At 37.7% G+C, this 21,201-nt stretch overlaps 2 protein-coding genes across 10 annotated transcripts in view; one reads left to right on the top strand and one right to left on the bottom strand.

Moving 5' to 3' along the window:
* Positions 1-5,914: 5,914 nt before the first annotated feature.
* Positions 5,915-17,310, bottom strand: LOC110020816. Of its 2 annotated transcripts, XR_002293570.1 has the most exons (3): positions 15,358-17,310; positions 6,745-6,814; positions 5,915-6,230 (listed from the first exon to the last, which is right to left on the bottom strand). XR_002293570.1 is itself a non-coding variant. In XM_020719064.1 (2 exons), exon 1 carries the CDS (start codon positions 17,117-17,119, stop codon positions 15,383-15,385), a length of 1,737 nt encoding a protein of 578 aa, XP_020574723.1. In that variant the 5' UTR covers positions 17,120-17,310; the 3' UTR covers positions 9,630-10,062; positions 15,358-15,382. The 2 variants fall into 2 exon arrangements, 1 of the variants encoding a protein (XP_020574723.1); XM_020719064.1 differs by lacking the exons at positions 5,915-6,230; positions 6,745-6,814 and adding an exon at positions 9,630-10,062.
* Positions 17,311-17,927: 617 nt separating this feature from the next.
* The window catches only part of LOC110020817 (acyl-CoA-binding domain-containing protein 4), a 61,031-nt gene continuing 57,757 nt past the window's right edge, over positions 17,928-21,201 (top strand). For 3 of the 8 annotated variants that reach the window (XM_020719069.1, XM_020719073.1, XM_020719065.1), the window contains exon 1: positions 17,928-18,333. The gene's annotated coding sequence lies outside the window, so the exon portion shown is untranslated. The remainder of the gene's footprint in view (positions 18,334-21,201) is intronic. The other 5 variants (XM_020719072.1, XM_020719068.1, XM_020719070.1 and 2 more) reach the window with 3 other exon arrangements.

Raw genomic sequence — 21,201 nt, 5'->3', positions numbered from 1 at the left:
TTTTTTTTATAAAATTTCTATCTTTGCTGTAATGATTAATTAGGCATTAAAACGAGTTTAATGATAAAGGGTACAACGACAGGAAGGTTAAATGTAGACGCTTGGGATGGGATTTCAGTTATTGCAACTTAAAGAGGTCAGTTTCTATTATAATTCCTTCTCCGGCTGGTTTCAGTTGGACGATAACTTCGAAATTGATCCATGTTCAGCTGCTTTACACGCAAGTGAGAATTGCGGGGGGCAAGTTTTATTATTATTTATTTATTTATCTTTAAACAGCAATCCATTGTAAAATGAAGTGCCAACTTCAACCTTTTTGGCAGCATCACGGAAGTGTGCGATTCGGTTGTAATGGAATTTCAGGGATTTGCTCTTTTTTTTTTATTAAAATGTGGTACAAAAATGGGCAACGAGACAATAAAGATATAAGGGAGATTGACATAGTACAATTCTTATCATTGTCATATCTAGCGGTCAAAATTTGATATTTACGCTTAAAAGCACTTCAGTGTCATAACGCTATGATAAAGCTATGTGAAAATAAAAATGTATTTTATTTTTAAAAAGTTAGTCATGAGTGTTAAAATATTCTTATAATCATTTTAGATTCTTGAGCTATATTCGATCCATGATTTTTGAGTGGTGGTGCATTGGTGTTGGATTTTGCAATTTTTGTGATTTTCTTTAGTGATGGTGTTGTGATGACTTGTTCTGTGATTTTGGCAAGAGCATTATTTGTGTTGTGATGTTGGTGGTTATTGTGATGAAGATGAACATTTTTGGATGGTTATGCATTGACGTTGGATTTTGCAACTTTTGTGGTTTTGGTTTTTACAGTTTTCTTTAGTGGTGGTGATGTGATGAGTTGTTATATGATTTTGGTGAGAGCATTATTTTTGATGTGATGTTGGCAATTACAGTGATGATGAAGAAGATTGATTATCCTTGACTGACCTTGTGATGGGTTGTTCTGAAATTTTATACAGTGATGGTGGTGGTTGGCTGAATATTTGTGTTGTGATGTTGCACGATGATGTTGTGCAATGATGTTGGTCGAATATGACTGTATCGTGATGGTAGTGGTTGTTGTAGTGTGGAGGTGTTGGTGTGGAGGTGTTATGTGTGGTTATGTGTTGTGTGGAGGTGTTGGAGTGTGGTTGTGTTGGTTTGGAGGTATTGGTGGTGGTGTATGAAGGTGTCGAAGTGTTGGTGTGTGGTTGTGTTTGAGGATGTGTCGGTTGTGGCGTGAAAGTGTTGGTGTGTGGTTTTGTGTGGTTGCGTGTTGTTTGGAGGTGTGAAGGTGTTGGCCTGTGTGGTTGTGTTAGTGTGGAGGTGTTGATGTAGAGGTGTTGGTGGTGGTGTGTGGAGGTGTGAAATTGTTGGTGTGCGGTTGTGTTTGTGGAGGTGTTGGTGTTGGTGGTGGTGTGTAAAGGTGTGGAGGTGTGGAAGTGTTGGTGTGGTCGTTTTTATGGAGGTGGTTGTAGTGGTATGTGGAGGTGTGGAAGTGTTGGTGTGTTTTTGTGTGTGGTTGTGTGCTGTGTGGAGGTGTGGTGTGTGGTTGTGTTGGCTTGGAGGTGTTGTGTGGAGGTGTTTGTGGTGGTGTGTGGAGCTGTAAAAGTGTTGGTGTGCGGTTGTGTTTGTGGAAGGGTGGAAGTAGTTCTGTGTGGTTGTGTGGAGGTGTTGGTAGTGGTGTGTGGGGGTGTGGAAATAGTGGTGTGTGGTTGTGATTTGTACTAATTATTGCTTTTGTCAAATATTTATGTTCAACTTTTTCTATGCTAGTAACACAATGGTTAAGACAAAAGAAGTCAGCCATCAACAATGTGGGATAAGGAAACCAAACTCATATTTTACGACCTTTGTCTTAATGAGGTCAAACTGGAAAATAGACCCACCACCTATTTTAACAAAGGTGGCGAGAAATTATGAAAAAGGTTCAAGGAAATTATAGAAAGGGAATACACTAGGATCCAACGGAAAAACAAGTGGGATCAATTGAAAAGGGACGGAAAAATGTGGACAGAATTAAAATGAGGATCCATTGGCTTGGGTTGGGATCCAATCAAACTGACTATTGATGCTTTGGAGGAATGATGGGCTAAGAGAATGGAGGTGAAAACATATCCATGTATGACTTTCTTTTCCTGATTTTAATTTTCTGAACTGTATGAACATATCCACGCCCGTTTATATTACAATTAGTGTTAGCCACCAAGAAAATCAAATTCAATGGTATTGACCCTGATCTGGAAGAAAAGTTGGACCATATGTTTGATGGGGATGTGGCAACGGGGAGTAATGCTTGGATCTCTAGTGAGAAAGGGTTTGCAGGCGTACATAAGAACTTGGATGCTGAGCAAGTAACTGACTTCGGTGAAGGCCCTAGCCCAAACCAAAATGAAATGGAGTCCACATACAGATCAAAGAGTCCAAGATTAGAGAAAAGAAAAAAAGAATGTGTTGTTTTCATTAGAAGTCAAATATCAAAATTGGTGGCTTTATCCACCAACGACCCTGGGAGACTTCACAAGCGACCTCCATCAAAGAAGTTATCCAAGTTCTGGAGGCAAATCCAAAAGTTTAAGAGGAAATGTCATTATATTTTAACTCAGTGAAGTTGTTGGAAGACCTGACCCGTAGAGAGTTCTTCATAAAGATGACCCTGACAGTAGGATCAATTATTTACATTTTTTTTACGACAATAGAGAACTTTAATTTTATTCAGTTATCTTTGCAATATTTGCATTTAGATGTTTGTCTTTTCATCATAAACTTTGTAATTCGTTATTTGAAGTTTACTAAAGTTATTTGATTCACATGGCTTACTTGCGAATGAAATATCTTTTGTGAGAGAATCCTCATTCCGAAAATATTTTCCCGATCGCATCTCTTTCATCTAGCTCCTCCATCCTTAAAAACATTAATTTTCTCTCTCTTTGATTACATTATTTTTCTTAAGTTTGATTCAAGGACAAATCTAAGTTCAACATTTAAATATAATTTTTAATTACTACATCTCATTTGCCGTTTATTTTCTTAGAGTACCAAAAAAACATTAAATTCAAATGTTATATTTTAGGATGAGTAACTTTTATTTGTTAGAGTGTAAATATATTTTTCTTTCTTAGCGGTATTATTCAGAACGCTTTTGATTGGTTGCTTGAATATTTAATAGATTGTAAATCATAGCTAATGCATTCAACCACGTCTTTCATATTCAATTTGCCTTACTTATTTGTAAAAAAATTAAAGATTAGTTTAAAGTGCTATATGTCTTTTAATCAATTATATGATGACATATTTTAATTCGTATGTGCATTATCTTTGTTGATGTAAAATAAAACATGTTCATACAAATCACGTTATGTGTCTATAAATTAATCTTCATTATATTACTTCTAAAGCATTTGCTATACTACTTGCGTCTTATGGTTGATACTTCCATAAAATAACATCTCTTCTGGGAGAGAAATTATTGCATACGGACACCGCATACATCTCTGCATGCGGCGTCCGATCCGTCCGATCCTGACCGTAGATCTACGGTCAGGATTATTTCAGTTTTCAGGATTATTTCATTTTTTTTTTTTAATAAAATTTAGGTGAGGTATACCGAAATACATCCTGACCGAAAATCACAAGATCGGACACCGCACGCTGCGTGCGGTGTCCAATCCGAATGGAATAATTTATACCGAAATACATCCTGACCGTAAATCAGGTGATTTACGGTCAAGATCGGACACCGCACGCTGCGTGCGGTGTCCAATCCGAATGGAATAATTTTTCCTTCTGGGAAGTGGTTAAGAACTTGGGCAATTACATAGAGTCATACAGACCATTCAAAATTTACTATTTACAAATTGACCTCCCTCTTTCATCTATTTTTCAATTTCTCACTCAAATTTCAAAATACATGGTAAAACCCCCAACCCATATTTTTCATTTTTATCAAATTATCAATAGATTGATCGTGACATGCATAACTGCATAGATTTGATAATTCAAAAAAATCACCTGGAAGATTAATTTAAAAATATCAATGTTCCGGGGTAATTTACATGTAATTATCCTTATAAACATTGTCCGATTCAACATAAATATGGAAAATTACCGACATAACCCTCAAAATATTAATATTTACAAATTAAACAATCAGGTGCTTTTTCTTTAACTATCAAACAGACCGATGTATTCATGCATGCCACGATCAAGTTACTGAGACTTTTTTAATGAAAAATATGACTTGGAGTTTTTCCTTGAAATTTGATATTAGAGCAAGAAATTGAAGAATGTATGAGTGAGAGATTGATTTGTAATAGCAAGTTTCGGGTGGTCTGCATGTACTTGCCCCAAAAAGAATTTTTATAATAGGTTGTTGAATCATTCATTGTATGTATTGATGTATATAAGTAAAAAATTTCGTTACACTTGCACATTGATTTGATAACATGTAACCGTATTTAATTATTATTTTTCATATAAGTAATTCAAAACACCTCTATATTGTCAATCAACATACGATAACTGGCATTTTTAAGCATTCATTAATCTAACTCAATAATATAATTACATTTTCATGCTTCTCTTAGAAAATCCTTGAGATTAATAGGTGGAAAATCGTTATAAAATCAAATATTTCGGCTATAATTATTCCATCGATTCGTTATCTACTTGAGTCATAGTGTCTTATTTAGATTTTAGTTTGGTTATGAGCTAGTCGTATCTATGGGCGTGCATTATTTGCTCAAAGCCGAAGAACCAAACCAATCGAGTTTGATGAGTTCGGTTCAGTTTCATAATTGAATTTATATTTTTTTATTTTTAAAAAAATTCAATATTTTGTTTTTGATTTTCGGCTTGATTTTAATGTTCATTTAACCGAACAAAATCGAAAAACGAAAATTTTATTAAAAAGTTTTATTATATTTTAATTTCACGTGGAATAAATTAAAATAAATTAAAAAGAATTTATTATATGTAAATATTTGATTGCAAAAGATAGAAGTTTCATGAAATCAAGTTGATATTATATAAATAAGATATGTGATTAGCAATATTTGCTTTTAGTCAAATTTCAATTTTTTCATTAACTGAATCATTTATACCGTATTAAATTTCAGTTTGGTAAGTTCGACTTTATCTAAATTTATATTAATTTGATTTTCTGAATAATAGATTTCAGTTATAACGGGTTTGACCAATTTTAAAATTGATCCATTCAAACCGACCGAATGTTGCCCCCTACACATCAACATTTTCGTCATAACACCAAAATAAGCTTGTTCGATCTTATTTGGAGTTGAAGACTTGTATTTGTTTTTAGTTCATTTCCGTTCCTTTAGCTGATGGTTTTGATTTCCTAGATGAAATACAGCAAGTCTGCTATGGATTTTATTGATTCAATATATTTTCATTTCATATTTCTTTTAATAAATACCTTTGATTGCGTGTATGTTATACGAATTATTTTCATTTATTATGAATAAGGTTGAATTAAACTGAAATTTTGATGAAGGTTGACCATCAAACCTCTGAAGTTGGGCTGCCATTGGCGAGTTAAGGCCCCCCCAACACTACAAACAACGTAGCAACCGCTAAAAAGAAGCCCAAAACCAGGACAGCCAGACGGGACAAAACCTCGGAATAATTATGCGCGACAATACAAGAAGTACGCCTGAATTTCTTAAGCGATGCCAAAACCAACGCACCACGGAGGGGAAGCCAAAGGAAAAGAGGCGTTTACATTCCATCCAATTCCAATATATTTATTTATCTAATAACTCATATTTATTTTCTTATATTTATACCACCCAAATCACTTATATCACAAAAAGATATCATCATTTTAACTTTTAAAAAGTAAATTACACATTTTTATATTTTACATCAAGAAGTAAAGAATGTGGCGGAGACTGGCCCTCTGCCAAAAGAATGTGAGGCCCATTTGACGGAGCGAGCAAAATTGTCTGAGCCAAACTAGCAAGGCTAAAACCGACTTAGTAAAGAGACAAACAAGAAGAAGGCGAGATGATCTGAACCCAAACCATTCAGCCATAAATGAGAACAAAGAAAGCATCCGGGCTAACTGTTACAGGAAAAAGGACCCGATCTGGTAGAGCCGACCCGAGAAAAGGCACAGTTCCACAGCATCTCTAACCCTCCCAAGGATGCACTAAGAGCTCATCATTGATCAAGGATTGACAACAAAACCATATCAGCCGGCCATCCTGTACCAACTAAAGCTCAGTCGACCAAATTAATCTCATCGACCTGAAGCTAACTAAGCTTGATCAATCAAACTAGAGTAGTAGGACGACAATCTCATACATGTAAAATATCATTAATACCCTAGAGTAGACTCATTTAAAATGGATAAAAATGTAATATTATCATTGTACCCCCTCCACTATAAATAGAGAAATTATTTTATGAATAAGACACAACAGATTACTACTCTCTCTCTCTCTCTATCTCTCTCACTTGCACATTATTCTTAGGGTGTGATTCATGGGCAAATCAAGATTCAACATACGCATGGGCAAAGAGGCATGTATGCAAAAAATGAAAGTTTAGACGTTAGATGTGTAAATAGATGACAATTGTGAGGTATGCATGTAAAATTCCCAAATTAAAAAAAAAAAAGGTTGATGTAGCATAAAACAATATTAGGAAGGCCAGAGCTAAAGCAGAAACCAGCCGATCATAAAATAGAGCAAATTATCAATAATACAGAATACTTACCTGTGGCTTATCCTTTACATGACTGGAGATACTGTGGTGAAGCCAGAAGCAAAAAAGTGAGCTAAATTACCTGCAATAACCTATCCCCTGTCAAAAACTTATTTTCCTAGCTTTCTTAATGTGCTAAAAATTAGAGAGATAGAGAGCCTCGTAATGCTGAGATGATCAAAAAGAGAGGAGAATGAGTTGTAATCAAGGGTGGAGATTAAAGGATTCTAAAATTAAATATCCCAGAAGCCCAAGCAGCAAGATATAATTTCAAGATAATATTTGTGATTAAAATGTAGATGAGCATGGTCTTCTAATGCAGTTTTCAGTTGTGACATTCATAGCAAATAATAATAAAAAAAAGCAATATGCGAATATTTTGGCACGATGTATTTCCCCACAGCATGTAAAATCAGCAATTGACTCAGAAATGTTAACATGCTCAAGAATATTCCAGAAGCTATTTTGGAGGATAGTTGAAGCTAGCATTTTACATCTTCTATTAGTTAATAGTATGAGCAACAAACAAATAGAACAAAATAGGCATTTTCTATTGATGAAGCACTACGTAAGTTGGGTAGCGGTATTAACAAGTAGAGGGTCAATCATATCCACACAGCCATGTTCTTAGTCAAGCAAAAATACTTCCGGGAAATATTCAGAATATATTTCATATAACGTTGTTGTAACTAATGCAAAAGAAACACGTTTAAGTTTTCTGTTTTGGTTTTTTTTTGTTTTTTTTTTCTTTGAATCAATTCATATTGTAGTTCAAGATTATATCCAATTGTTCTCATAAAATATTTGCTTGTTAAAACTCTAGTTTAAGAGTTTCTCAAAGCAGGACTGTCATATTTGCTTGTGTTTCCATCTTTTAACTAAAATCTTATAATATGCACTATTAGTTCGTCTAACTGTAACCAAGGAAATAAAAAAATCTTAAATGCTATATGAAAGCTCTTATACGAGTGAATGCGATGAAGTTCCCACATAACGATGATCTATGAACCAATAGAAGACACCAAAATTACGCATTTAAGCCGAGTTGTCAAATAATAGCTTACTTCTAGAGGAGGAAAGATTATACACATGATACGCTACAGAAAAGAAACATAAGAGTATAAGATAAATTAAGGCAATAAAAAAAAAAAACTCCCCTCTAACCCAACAACAACAAGCCTTTATCCCACTGAGGTCGGCCAAATGAATCCTTTTTCTCCATTGTGTCCTATAGAGTATCATATTTTCATATAAATCTAATAAATTAAGATCGTTTTTTATACAACATGCCCAAGTCTTTTTAGGTCTACCTCTTCTTTTCTTAACATAAGTCAAGTCTAAAACATTTATTTTCCTAACAGGATCATCAAATGTTCAACATTTATTGTAACAAATCATCTAAGACGACTCTTTCTAATATTATCTGCCACTGGAGCTACACCAACCCTTTCATGGATACATTCGTTTCGTATTTTTTCTCTAAGAGTCAAGCCACTCATCCACCTAAGCATTCTCATCTCACCAACACTTAACTTAGTTTCATGCCTCTCCTTTATAGGCCAACATTCTGTGCCATAAAGCATTATTTACATTAAAAACGTGTCAACACGAATTTTAAAGATATCTATCGGTAAGCGACAAGGATGAGGAGACATCGCGGAGCCCTCCAAAAAAAGTCCAGAACCGCGCACCTAGCCAATATCAGGAGAACAATACTTCCAAGACAAATAGGAAGAGATCGGCTCTTAGAGAATCTACCTGACAAGGCTCGTGAAAATGAATCTGGTGCCCTCCAACCAGGACAGGCCAAATGGGCAAAACGAACTGTCAGTTTGACCTCTACTAACTCTACGGTATACCTAGTGATATTGAGATGAAATATTATATTTAAAATGAGTTTTATAAATTATATCACCCAAAATTTACCATGGTTAAATACTATTCATTAGGTATAAACACAAGTGCAAGCATCGCTAAAGTAATATAGCCTTTTTTTTAATCCCAGAGTATCAAACCAACAGAGAAAGCCATTAATTTTAAATGACTTCAGAAAAGTTCTAGCCAATTTCAAAAAGTCTTAGCTTGGAAATTTAGTTGATGTAAAATGTGTTAGGAGATCCTACTAAATCGCTTCTACTCTTCTAAGTTCCTAATAAGCTAAATACACAAAGCTAAATGAAACAGAAAGTTCAAGCTAATTAGAGTTTCCCGCCCCTTGTAATGAAACTAGTAGCTACTGTAGTTGTAAATCAACTAAAATTTTTAAATAAACATGTGACAAATAGGAGCATATATATTCTTTACCCTCTTCCGAGTGCATAAATAAATGAGGTAAACCTAATTTCAATTCCTTAAATCTTAGATTACATTGGTTACCATTCTAGACTGTCACCCTAGAGCCACCAAATCATGCCCTAAATTTGGCTAACTTAGCTTTCATTCATTAAATCCTAGATCAAATTGGCTAGGATCCTAGCCTGTCGCCCTAGAGTTTCCAATTTACACCCATTATAATTCATCTCCCTATTTATTGGCACTAACCTAAGGACTGCTTTTCCTTCACCCTTTAGGTTAGTAAGACATTCATTAGTTGTTTGAAATTATAGCCCTCCTAGATCATTATGGGTTCACAATAATTTTTTACATCACAAATGACTAATTTGCAAGGTAAATTAAGTACAGATGAAATACCATCACATTCCATAAAGTAACATGATTTTGCTTTAATTTAAAACCTACACATGCTGCTAATCCATTACAAGATGAAGGAAAAAGGAAATTACTCAAATTGCATTAAGAAAACAACAAGACACATCATCTTATAGCACATCAAATTCAAATACTATGAAATAATTTGACACAAGATAATGTAAACACAATATACTTATCTTCTTCCCTGAGAAATGAAGAACTTCGCCCCAAAGTGTTCTCCTTGCAACCTTACAACAATTCCTCACACCTCTCACAGATTTCAAAGTAAAATACAAGAAAGAAAAGAAAATCTCTCACTTTTGTTTCAATTACCTGTAGTGCTCTATGCTTCCTGGACTTCTCTAATGTTCTCCTCTCGTTTCTGCCATGAATCCCCCAAGAAAAACCTCCAAATCATGTGAAAAACTGTCGGAAAAACTGTCCATACAGTTCTGGAGCCTAGGCGCCCAACTCCCTCTGTCGGCTAGCATTTTGAACTGGCGCCTAGGCACCAATATGCAATGCTTAAGCGCCGGAGTCTCTGGATTCTGCCGCTTAGTCGCCAGAAGTTGGCTCCTAGGCGCCAGTTCAGAGGTCAGTTTCTTGCTACAATTCGCTCCATTTCTTCAACCGTTATACCTGCAACCAAAAAATATAAAAATATCTTCTTTTAAAGTGCAATTTCATTCAAAATGTAAAGAAAATTAAGCATGTTAAAAGACATATCACATTTCTAGAGTAGTTAGCGCTATTCCCAACATATCGCACGGTCTAGAAGCCGTTTAGGCTAATGGCCGAGCAGCCTCATAGCGGTCCAACCCAGTGGCCGCCCAATTTCTCGTGGTCGGGTATCTGTGGGCCCCACGAGCCTTAATGGAATACCCTCATCGTACTTATGTACTTTAGGGGTATAACATGTAATTGTACAATGACCCATTTCTATTAATGGAGGGTTCATTTCATGAATAAAAGTTATGCAAATTTACTATTCAATATACTATTGCTCCTCTCTTTCTCTCTCTCTCTTCCTTCAGTGCTCTATTGCTTAGGCGTGTCTCCCGGACAGTTTTGGATTCAACATCCTAAAAAATGCAGAGAGCGTGAAGTCATGTCGTCGACATAAAGATGAGCACGACGATCAAAAAAAGAAGAGAGCAACCCAAGAGTAGTAGCTAACTTAGATCCACCACGACATGACATCAAGGAGCGTATGTTGCGAGAAATGTAGGAAATGAGAACTCGGGAGTATCGGGCCAGAGCACCGAAGTTCTGAGGGCCTTCACAGCCTTAATAGAAAATTGAGCCCCACAAGAGTAGAACCAACAAGAAGAGGTGGCGCTGGCGCACAACGATAGGAGGGCGAACAATGGTCCTGAGAGGGTCGACGACTTGCAGTATCAAGATAGCACAGGATCCGCGCAGGTGGAGAGACAAAGGTTAGAGCTCACCGAGGCGTCATGTCAATTGGAGATTTGTTCTCTCTCCAGATATCTAGAGCGAAGCCCCTCAAAAAACTCAAATTGCCGGGGTTTGGAGGCTTATAGGAGGCGGTCAGACCCCATCGATCATATTTTTGTATTTGAGTCAAACGTGTGCATGCTCAAAATCTCAGACGCGTTCAAGTGTTGTCTGTTTTTTATTGCTTTGAGGTCGTCAGCTTGGAAGTGGTTCCATGCATTTCCAGCAGAGAGCATCAACAACTTCACTGATTTCAGAAGATTGTTCTCGGTGTGATTTGCTAGTGCCCTTCGAGAGGTATCTCTACGACCTCAGCATAAACGAACCCCAAAACTTGGTCAAACTACCGGAGAGAGCCAACAAACACATGCTAGTAGAGGAAAGTACTCCCAAGCAAGAACCTGAAGGGCATCATGCCCAGAAGAGAGCTCCCCACTGACAGCGGGTTGAAGCCAAGGGAGAAACATAGGCCGCCCGTTCGACGATAATTCAAAGACGCTCAGTCTTCTTGCGACAACAGAGGGACCCGTTGGTACAACCAGGAAAGTGGTCATGCAAGGAACTGTGATCCGCGGCTAGGGGTGCAAAAGTTGACCCAACATGTCAACTCGACTCGAAGAAGGTTGACCCGAATATTTTTCAAGTCGGGTTTTGGTCAGAGGATTAGACCAGTCTATTATTTAGGTCGGGTTCGAGTTGACCTGATTTGGGTTGGATCATTTTCAGTTCAGATCCGAACCTGACCCACTGACCCAAATTGCCATCCATACGTGTGAAAAATTGACCTGACACACAAACATAACTCAAACTCGACCAGAAAAATCTGGCTTCGAATTGACCTGAATACTTTTTGAGTCGGGTTAGAGAATTTGACCTATTTATTATTTGGGTCAAGTTTTGGTTGACCCGATTCGAGTCGGGTCATTTTTGGGTAAGATCGGAACCTGACCCACGATCTGTATTGACACCCCTATCTGCGGCCAATCCAATACTATGAGAAACTGATACAATATTATGAACAACCATATGGTGATTATGAGGGCTTGCGAGCTACTCTTTTGAGGGTGTCAATGGCGGATATTGTGGACAACATCTAAGACAAAGAATATTTCAAGGAGCCTGCACCGGTGATAGCCAGAGGCTTTCTCGGAGATGCAAGGAAGTAATGTTAGTATTACCGGGATCACGGCCATGACACGGAGGAATGCAAACACCTTCAGAGTCTCATTAAAGAGTTGATAAAAGCTGAAAAGCTAAAGGAGTTAGTGGCCTGGTGACACTCGGGCTAAAGATATTTGAAAACTCCAACAATTGAGGCACAACCAAGGCCCGTCTGGACTAATGTCGTCCACGTCATCGGGATAGTCCTGACTATTCTCGGAGGAACATATTTCCCCCGATGGAGCTCCAGAAAGAGGTTTAGGACGAGCGATTTGTGTAATGTCGCCTCCATACAGAGGAGAGCATGTTGCCCTCCCATCATGTTCACTGACGATGACGTTCCCCCAACAAGGAAACCCTCATGGCGAGGCCATAGTTGTAATGGGTTATCATGAACTCCCAAGACAAGAGTATTCTTATCGACACTGGCAGCTCCGTCAACATCTCGTTCAGTGTTCGATAAACTAAACCTTTGGGTTGATTGGTTGGTAGTGCTGACCGATCTACTATTTGGTTTTATAGGTGAAAGAAAGAAGGCTTTGAGTGTAATGCCATTGGGGGCACCTGGGGCGAAGGGTAAAAACAGTTCTCAGAGACTGGAGATCCATTTTGGTGATGATTGGGGATAACAGGATAGAAGAGTTGGCCTTCTAATACAGAGTAGTCAGTACAGAGAGAGTTTCAGGACATCTTGTTTGATAGCTTACCACCATGGTCGACACTGTTTGGGGAGATTCAGGCTGCCGTCATTTCAGATCACGTTGAGTGAACTTTGGGAGGATCCAACGGTATATATGTGACTTGCAGACTCAGTTCAGTTCAGTAGTGATCTCCCAGAAAACTGGACCGATATGAATCACAGCTCGCAAGTAGGGAAATTTTCTCAAGTGTTTCGGGGGGACAATTAGAGGTGTGCAGTGTTTGGTTTTATCCAAAAAATCAGACCGAGCCGAATTAATAATTTGGTTTGACTTTAAATTAAAAGTTTGGATTTCAGTTTTTAAAAGTCAATATTTGGTTTTCAGTTCCCAATTCGATTTTAAGAAAACTTCAACCGTACCAATCGAGAACCAAAATTTACTTAACAGTGCAATATTTTTAGGCAGCTTAAGGACAATTGTTTGACTGATTCAGATTTTTAACAAATGAAGAGTTTTTTAGACATGTTTTTTTTTTTATTTTTAATGTATCGAGTATATATATTTTGGTTTATGTAAAATCGAACCAGTCAAACCAAATGTATCGAGTATATATATTTTGGTTTATGTAAAATCAAACCATCCAAACCGAATTAAATTTTGGTTTGACTTGTTCAATTTGTCAAAATTTTGTTTAGTTCGATAGTTGGGTTTCTTAATTTCGGTTCAAACCAGTTTGCCAAAATTTAAAACTGATCCATCTGAACCTACCGAATGCACCACCTAAAGTACAGTGCAACCTACAGTGGGACCTAAGTGCTCATATTGACGCGGTTGAGGACTCTTCAATTTAGAAGGATTACAATAGCCCCACTCACTTCATCGTGCAGATGGAAGCTTCGACGAATGAGGTTGAAGCTCTCCCAATCCCGAAATACTACTGCAGGATATCTCCTGAGAGGGAATACCCACAACTAAAGCGGGGGCCGATCCGCGCCTAGACCGAACCAACCCAAGTAATTTTGTGTTCATGGGGTTAGTCAATCCTATGGGGCCACTCCTAGTTATCCCATTATTATATTTTTACTTTTATAATATTTTAGGGTTAGTTTTTCTTTTTCATGTGTTTTGTATCGGAACACCCGCCGACGTCTCTTCTTCCCCTCGAGGGTTTTATCTTAGAGTTTCAGGTGGTACTTTAATTGGATCTTGGTCTCCAGGTGGTGATTATCTTCCCTATCCCTTTCTGCATCCCTCTCACTTCATTATCGAGCCTTCATCCTCGCTGCAGTCAGCCCAACAGTAGTTCTTTGTTGTTTTTCTTGCAATTCTTCTTCACTCAGTCATCCACCTCATTATAGCAGTCCCAAGACAGTCCTTCTTTCGCTGTCTCGCAGTCCCACGCCTTCCCCGCCGTTATCACCATCATTCTCGCTCGCTATTGCTGCCCAGAAACAATTGTTCTTGACTGTTTTTTGTTATTACAGCCACCTGGTCAATTGTTTCTCTCATCTCAGTCTGTTGTGCTTATCGCAACTCCTCCCATTCGCTGCCAATATTCCTCCCTTGCTGCAACAACCCAGGACCATCCTTACCAGTCGATTTGCTGTAGTCCAACCACTCCTCTTAGCTGCTGCCACCCTTCAAGTTCCTCCTTTTTCATGTCACAACCACCCGCAACCCCTTTCAACTGCCTACCTCCACTCCCGACCACCTAGTTGACCTTTAAAACCCATGGACCGAACACTAGTGTGGGCTTGTATCATGTTTTTTTTAATTTCTCCTTTCAAGCGTGTTTGATTATAACCACTTATTTGCGTTCAGTAATAATACTTCTTTTTTCCTATTGTAGTTTCATGTTTATTTTCTTCAAGTTTAATATCTATTATTCTTATCAACACATTCAAATCAGTAATTATAGGTTGTTGAGTTATATGTCAGTTGGAGAGAATATTGCATCCGGACTCCAGATGCAAATTTGCGTCCGGAGTCCAGTGAAAATTTGTCACGTGGCAAGTGAGTCCCACTGTAATACACTAGTTAGAAATGATTTGTAAAAAAGATGTGGGGCCCACTTGCCATGTGGCAAGTTTTCACTAGACTTAGAACACAAATTTGCATCCAGAGTCCGGATATAATAATTTTTCGTCAGTTTACGCGTAGGGTTATATCTTGTTAGCACAAAAGATTGCTATCAATTGGTAATTTCAGATTAGCTTACTGTTCTAATAAATTAATTATTTGGCTATCAGATTTTTTGCAGAATAAATCAAGATTATCATTTTTCTTAGTGAATTGTACTTAGAAGAAGAAATAAATTTGAGTGATGTTCTAAATCATTAAACATTTTTTTTTTCTTTTGCACTATAAGCCATAAACATACATAACTTTGTATTCTGATTTGTGGGTTAAAGAAATTTGGCAAGTTTCAAATCTTCCTTTATGGGTTGATGATTTGTAGAAAGGAGCTTGAAATACTAAGTGATCCAACTTAATCAAAACCACTTGAAAAAGCTTTTAGTTGCTCAACATTTGAAATATCAGAGTTTCAGGTTTTGAGCAATTATATTATTATTTAACAAGAATTGTCACTTAAAACATAAATAACGGATTTTATACAAAACATGGAACCATTGAGAAAGTAATTCAGTTAAAAATAAGAAAGCTGTTCAAATACCAATCCATCTTATGTCCATCAAGAATCAAGAAGCCATTCTGCAGGTATTGATACCATCTTTGCAGTCGCTTGTGAGATCATTGAAGGTTTCAATCTGCTTCTTAGCCCTCAGGGACACTTCAGTATCCACCTCCACCCTCATATACCCATCAAACTCAACGGGAACCCCACTGTTCAGCTTCATCGTCTCGAGGTACCACTCACTGTTCTCATCCCACAGGTCTCTAAAATCATTGAGGAAGTAAGTGGTGTACCTATCCTTCAGAGGGTCAAAGAAAGAGGTATCGGGCTCATCAGTGACAACATAAAGGTGTCTTCCATCATCAATTTTTTCACTGAGAGCAGAAAGCAGAGCATCAGGTGAAGTGTCCGCAGCAAGCTTTGGCCAGAGTAGAGTGTTTTTTGCCTTCTCCCCTCTTATTATATGAACTGCATCATAATCCCAATTCATTCTCGAAGCTATAGCTGCAACTATGTCCATTAATCTTCTGGACTTCCAAATTAGGTTCCACGGCCGCTGAATCACAGATTCAGTCTCTCCCTCGCAAACCCTGTACCAATAGTTATCCGGCTCAACAGTCCCAAACTTCCTCAAGATCAAAGCATCTTTCACGTCAACCAGCTGCATGGGTGTGACCTTGAAGTCCTCCACCAGATAAAGCTTCAGCTTATCCTTCTTCTGCCACTTATTCCAATCCTCCCAAAATTGGAGCTGGTCAAGGATGGAGGCTGAGTCTCTCAGATGCTCAAAATCAAAGTAAAACCTAAAATCCTTCCCCTCCTCATCCTGATTGCTCCAACTGTACTTGGAATTGAGGCACATACTAAGATCCATGACAAGTGTACGGTTCAAGTACCGAGCTTCCCCTAGAGCGCATAGAAAACTCCAAAGGTAATGGTTCATGTTCTTGCAGCGGTCGCCGCCGCCAGTATAAATCAAGTACTTGCCGCTGCTGAACTTGTTCTCGGACTCCACAACTGGAAGGGTATCGTTCACCGCCTCACCGATCACCGGCACGATCATCCCGGAAAGCGAATCAGCAGCGTCCTTGGCTCTGAAATTGCCGCCTTGGGTTGTCTTGCGCTTCTTGCGAGCGTTGATGCCGGTGTGATACTCGCCGATTTTCACGACGGAGTAGGTGCAGTTGGCAGATCGTCTGACATCGAACCGGCGGTAATCTTTATAGAAGCCGGCACGCTTTGCCCCCTCAGGGCGAAAACGCCATGCCATATCGCAGGACATGCCATCGTCGCCGCCGCGCGCCGGCTTTCCAAAGCGATAGAAGTGAATGCTGCGGAACTTTTCGATGGCTGCGCGCATCATTGTGTGGAAGACCTCGGTATCGGTGCAGTCGACCGGTCCGTCGGCACAAATAAGTGAAGTAGCAGGCTCGGTCGCCTCATCTCCCGCAGAGTCCGTGGCGTCCAGCGATGAGGTTTTGGTGGAATTGTTGATGTGGGAAAGGGTAATGGCTGCGGAGTCCAGGGTGGAATTGGGTGAGAGGAAGTCGTCGCCGGTGTGAGCAGCGGAATCGTCGGAGCGCAAGGTGGCATTGGATGTCGAGGTGAGGAAGGAAGTGAGCTTGGCGGATGGATGGAGAAGAGGATCTTCGGGCTTGTAGGTCGCGGCGATGATTGTGAAGGTGAGGACGCCTACGACAAAAAGGGAGAAGCAGAGGTTGCCAATGAGATGGAGGGCGTTCTGCCCGAGAGTCTCCGGCCGAAAGCTCGCCGACCGCGAGATCAGCACTTGGCTCTTCATTGCTTGCAATGTGCCGCACGACGACACGATATCTCGCGGTGAAAGGCTGGAGAGGGAGGAGGAAGAAGGAATGGGTCGAAATTCGGATGCTAACTCGGGGATATGCGATGTGATCGTCAGTCCGTCTGCCGGAAACTTCTCTCTCGGCACGAGTCTTCTGCAGGTTGTTAGAGCTTTCGGCCTATTATTTTAAGAAGACAACGAAGATCGAAACTGCTTATTAAATATAAATTATATATTTATAATATAGATAAAAATATTTACAAACATAACATCAAAATTTATGCACTTTATGTATGCAACATCTATTTTTTATTATTAACTATTTTAATTTCTAAATTTTTTTAAATAACAAAAAAAATAAACAAAATTAGCTTCATATGGCTCCAAATTGGAAAAATTTTCTATTCGGATTCTAGAGCTAACTCTACGTGCAGACACCTAATAATATATCGCCATGTGTGTTATATCGGACTAACCTAAAAAATATTAAAGTAGAAGCGTAGACTCTGTAATAATTTTGAAATAAGTTCTGTGATTACACTTTAATAACTCTGAAATAATAATGTGAAGATTATTTCGGGGTTGTTTTGAGTTATTGATTAAAAACACATATATTTCACTTTAATAATTTCAAAATAATCCAAAAATAATTTAAAAATAATATCCTTAATATTAATTAAAAGTTATTGAAGTGAAATCATAAATAATATTTCAGAATTATTTCCAAACTTTTGAAATAAAATATATAAATTTCTCTACAATAAATCTAAATTAATACTAAAATAATATCAAAATAACCTCGCAGAAAATTTTTCCAGCGTTAGAGCTGAGAACAGCGACGGATCACGACGTACAAAGAACTCCGAAACTCGCTTCTCTCCTTCCGGTCCGCTCCTACCAGAAACCATCCGAGGATGGTAACCCTCGTCTCTCCCCCTTCCTCTCTCTGTCTTCCCCCGTGCGCTTTAGCTTCTCCAAATCCCGAAAAGCCGTCTTCCAACGGGATTTACTAAATCCTGGATTTAAGGCAAAACAGAAGAAAACGGGATTTGAGAACCTGTAGGATTTACGAATGCGTTTTTTGCCGTTTGGCAGGATTTAGTATAAATGCTGTATAAAACACCAGTGCTGATATTTCTCCTTGCGAGGAAGATCGGGAGATCGGGTATCTCACTTTCCTGCTGCTCTCCCGAGGCCAAGATCTATATAAGGTGAGAATGAACTTGACTGCTATTTTGATGCTTCGTCGAGAACCTAAGATGTTCAAGAAAAATCGTTTTGCTTTCTTTTGTGACTTTTTTCTGATAGGAATTATCAGACATTTTTTATTCTTCTTTGTGCTGATTAATGCATTCCCTGGATCAACTTTGATTGCCGTTAATAAAAATGACGTTTTCAATCCGTGATTGTTGTTATGTGGGGTGCCTTGAGAAAATTAGATCACATTTTTGCTACATAAGGGGTACTTGAGGTCAAGGGTGATTTTTATTTTCTTATGATTCGATTAAATCCTTTAAAAGTTTCAACAATGATTGTATCATTCGACAGTTCTACCTTGTATTTGGTGGAATATGTCCGGCCAAGCAATCTCAAGATTGCTGAACGTAGAAGCAGGTTCGAGTGGTTAGGAATTCAATTACCTATAGAGTTTGGAGAACCTTTAAACAGTGAATGCCTGTAATTTATAGTCTTTTAAAATTTCATAATAATCTGGCAATTCAAGTATGTTTTTATCAGCATAAGTTAGATTAGTCGGATTTAGAGGATGATACCGGGGTTAACCCAAACCACAGTAGAAAAAGCAAATATTATTACTGAAAGCCAATTAGGTAGATACAACTCACACAATGAAAGGGAAATGTAATAACACAAGCAAACAAACACAACTAAAATGTATCCCAAGACGGAGGTCGGCAAGGTAGGTTGGGGTTTTGGAAGGCGGTGGATTCAACGGGTAAGGTTTCTAGAAGGTGCATGAGTTGCGGTAAGGCCTGTTGAGGGATGAAACAACGACAAAGAGGCACGAGGGATGGATTTGGGCGGCTTGAACAATGAGGATAGCACGGGTAACGATTGGGAAAACAACTAGGTAGTGGTAGAGGGTGGTAAGTGCGGTTGGAATGGTTGCGATAGCGAAGGGAGGCAAATTCGGGAAGGCAGCAGCACAGGAAGCGGTAGGGCACAGGTTATGGAGGTGGCGGCCCGTTGGAAGGGGAGGCTTGGTGGCTGGGAAGAAAGGAAAAGGTAGGGACAATAACTCCTTTTTTTTATGGATGGTGACAACAAACAAAAAAGCAGTTGGCTGCTGTTTGAAGATAAAAAACTGCAGGAAGAAGCAACATGATACCTATTCTAGGTGGCTGCAACAAGGATGGAGTGGCTGGGAGCAATGTGGGAGGATGTAGAATGGGATAAGGGAAGATAATCGCTACCTCAAGAGAGAGATATAGCCAGAACACCACTCAATCTCTTAGATACAATCTCTGAAGGGAGAAATAGACATTGGTGACTATCCTAAACAAACTCACGCCAAAAACTAACCCTAAAACATTAGGAATTTAAATATATAATAATAGGATAACGAGGAGTGGCCCAGGAGGGCCGACCGACTCTATATCAACGAGCAAACTTTGACTGATTCATGACTGATAAAATTTGACTGATTCACATTGACTTTGCCCATCCGTGATAATTGAAATTTATAGGATCAAAATATGATAATTAGACATATGTAAAAAATAAATATATGGTTGATATTAAATTATCTTGTGCTAGCTTAATATTAAAATTTATGATAATATAATGACAAATAAAAGCAGAATTTTTTAGTGATTCACATTTTTTATTAACGACCCCGATTGAACTCATCATACATTTTTTAATTAAAAATTAAATAATTAGTAACTTATTACCAAAAAAAATGCAATAGTTAATAATTACTACATTCTATTTATGGATTAGAAGATTATTATGTTATATTTAAGATGTTGATTATACTTTATTAAAGTAAAGTTGGTAGTGATTTTTTTATTAGTTTAGGTTTAATATCAGATCTACATATTTATTAAGCCCCGATTTTGATTATTTGTTTATTTACTCTTAAGCTTGAAACAAATAACAAACTAAATATCAGGATTTATGTAAATGTGTTTAATCAGATTTGTTTTTTAGTTTAACGAAATTTTGAAATCCTAATAATGATATTTGCAGTCAGTCTGTTTAGAGTGATTGGTTGATTGATTTATTAAAACAACCGATTGACAAATTTTGCTCAACTGTATTATAAATTAATTTTTTTGATTTAACTGAACTTTTCCACAAACAAAACAAAAAAATGTAACCCAAAATGACTCGTAGTTTGGAACAAAAAATGATCAGTGATTTCATAAACCAAAACACAATCAACTAAATATGCTAGATTAAATTTGTTTTATCTGTTTAAACCAATTAATGCACACCACTAGATTCATGCCAAAACGTTTCCAAGATTTAATCTCATTAGTAATTTTTAAATTCATATTTATAGGATTTATTAAATTCTAGTTCAGTTATGACCTAATTTTAGCCAAACAAATGCATTGTTTTTGTTAAACTATGCATTCTAAATGCATACTCTAAGCTTTATAGATTCTTTTTTTAGATTAATATGTATCACATGATGCAGGGTCAGTGGTCATTGACATTAAGATATAGGCAAGGCATGAGAGATCCCACTTTTTAAAATATTATAGGACCCACATATAGGTTGGACACAATATTTCGGTGCATGCAAATTTTTACGAGCTTTAAACTAATTATAATGATTAAAGGAAATAAAATCATATTTCTTATGAAATAATAATTTAGCACAATAAATCCTCTTATTAGAAGCATTGAATTGTTTATACGAATAAAAAATAAAAAAAATGAGTATGTAGTATCATAACTAGCATTGTCCTTTAGCCTTTCAAATTGAAAGAAAAAAAATAAGAGTAAAGCAAAAGCCAATAGTTGTGTCTTGGTCTCATTTGCTTAATGCACTCTCGAATACACACACACAAATTTATTTGTCTATGTCATGTCTATTGTGCTGGAAAATA

This window comes from Phalaenopsis equestris, unplaced genomic scaffold (genome assembly GCF_001263595.1).
Source record: "Phalaenopsis equestris unplaced genomic scaffold, ASM126359v1 Scaffold000107, whole genome shotgun sequence".
Taxonomy (NCBI): domain Eukaryota; kingdom Viridiplantae; phylum Streptophyta; class Magnoliopsida; order Asparagales; family Orchidaceae; genus Phalaenopsis; species Phalaenopsis equestris.
Note: the sequence above shows the minus strand (reverse complement) of the source record. Positions and strands in the feature narration are given on the sequence as shown.

What these genes read in the sequence shown, in the direction of transcription:
- LOC110020816 (XM_020719064.1), bottom strand. Translation starts at nt 17,119, where the DNA reads ATGAAGAGCCAAGTGCTGATCTCGCGGTCGGCGAGCTTTCGGCCGGAG.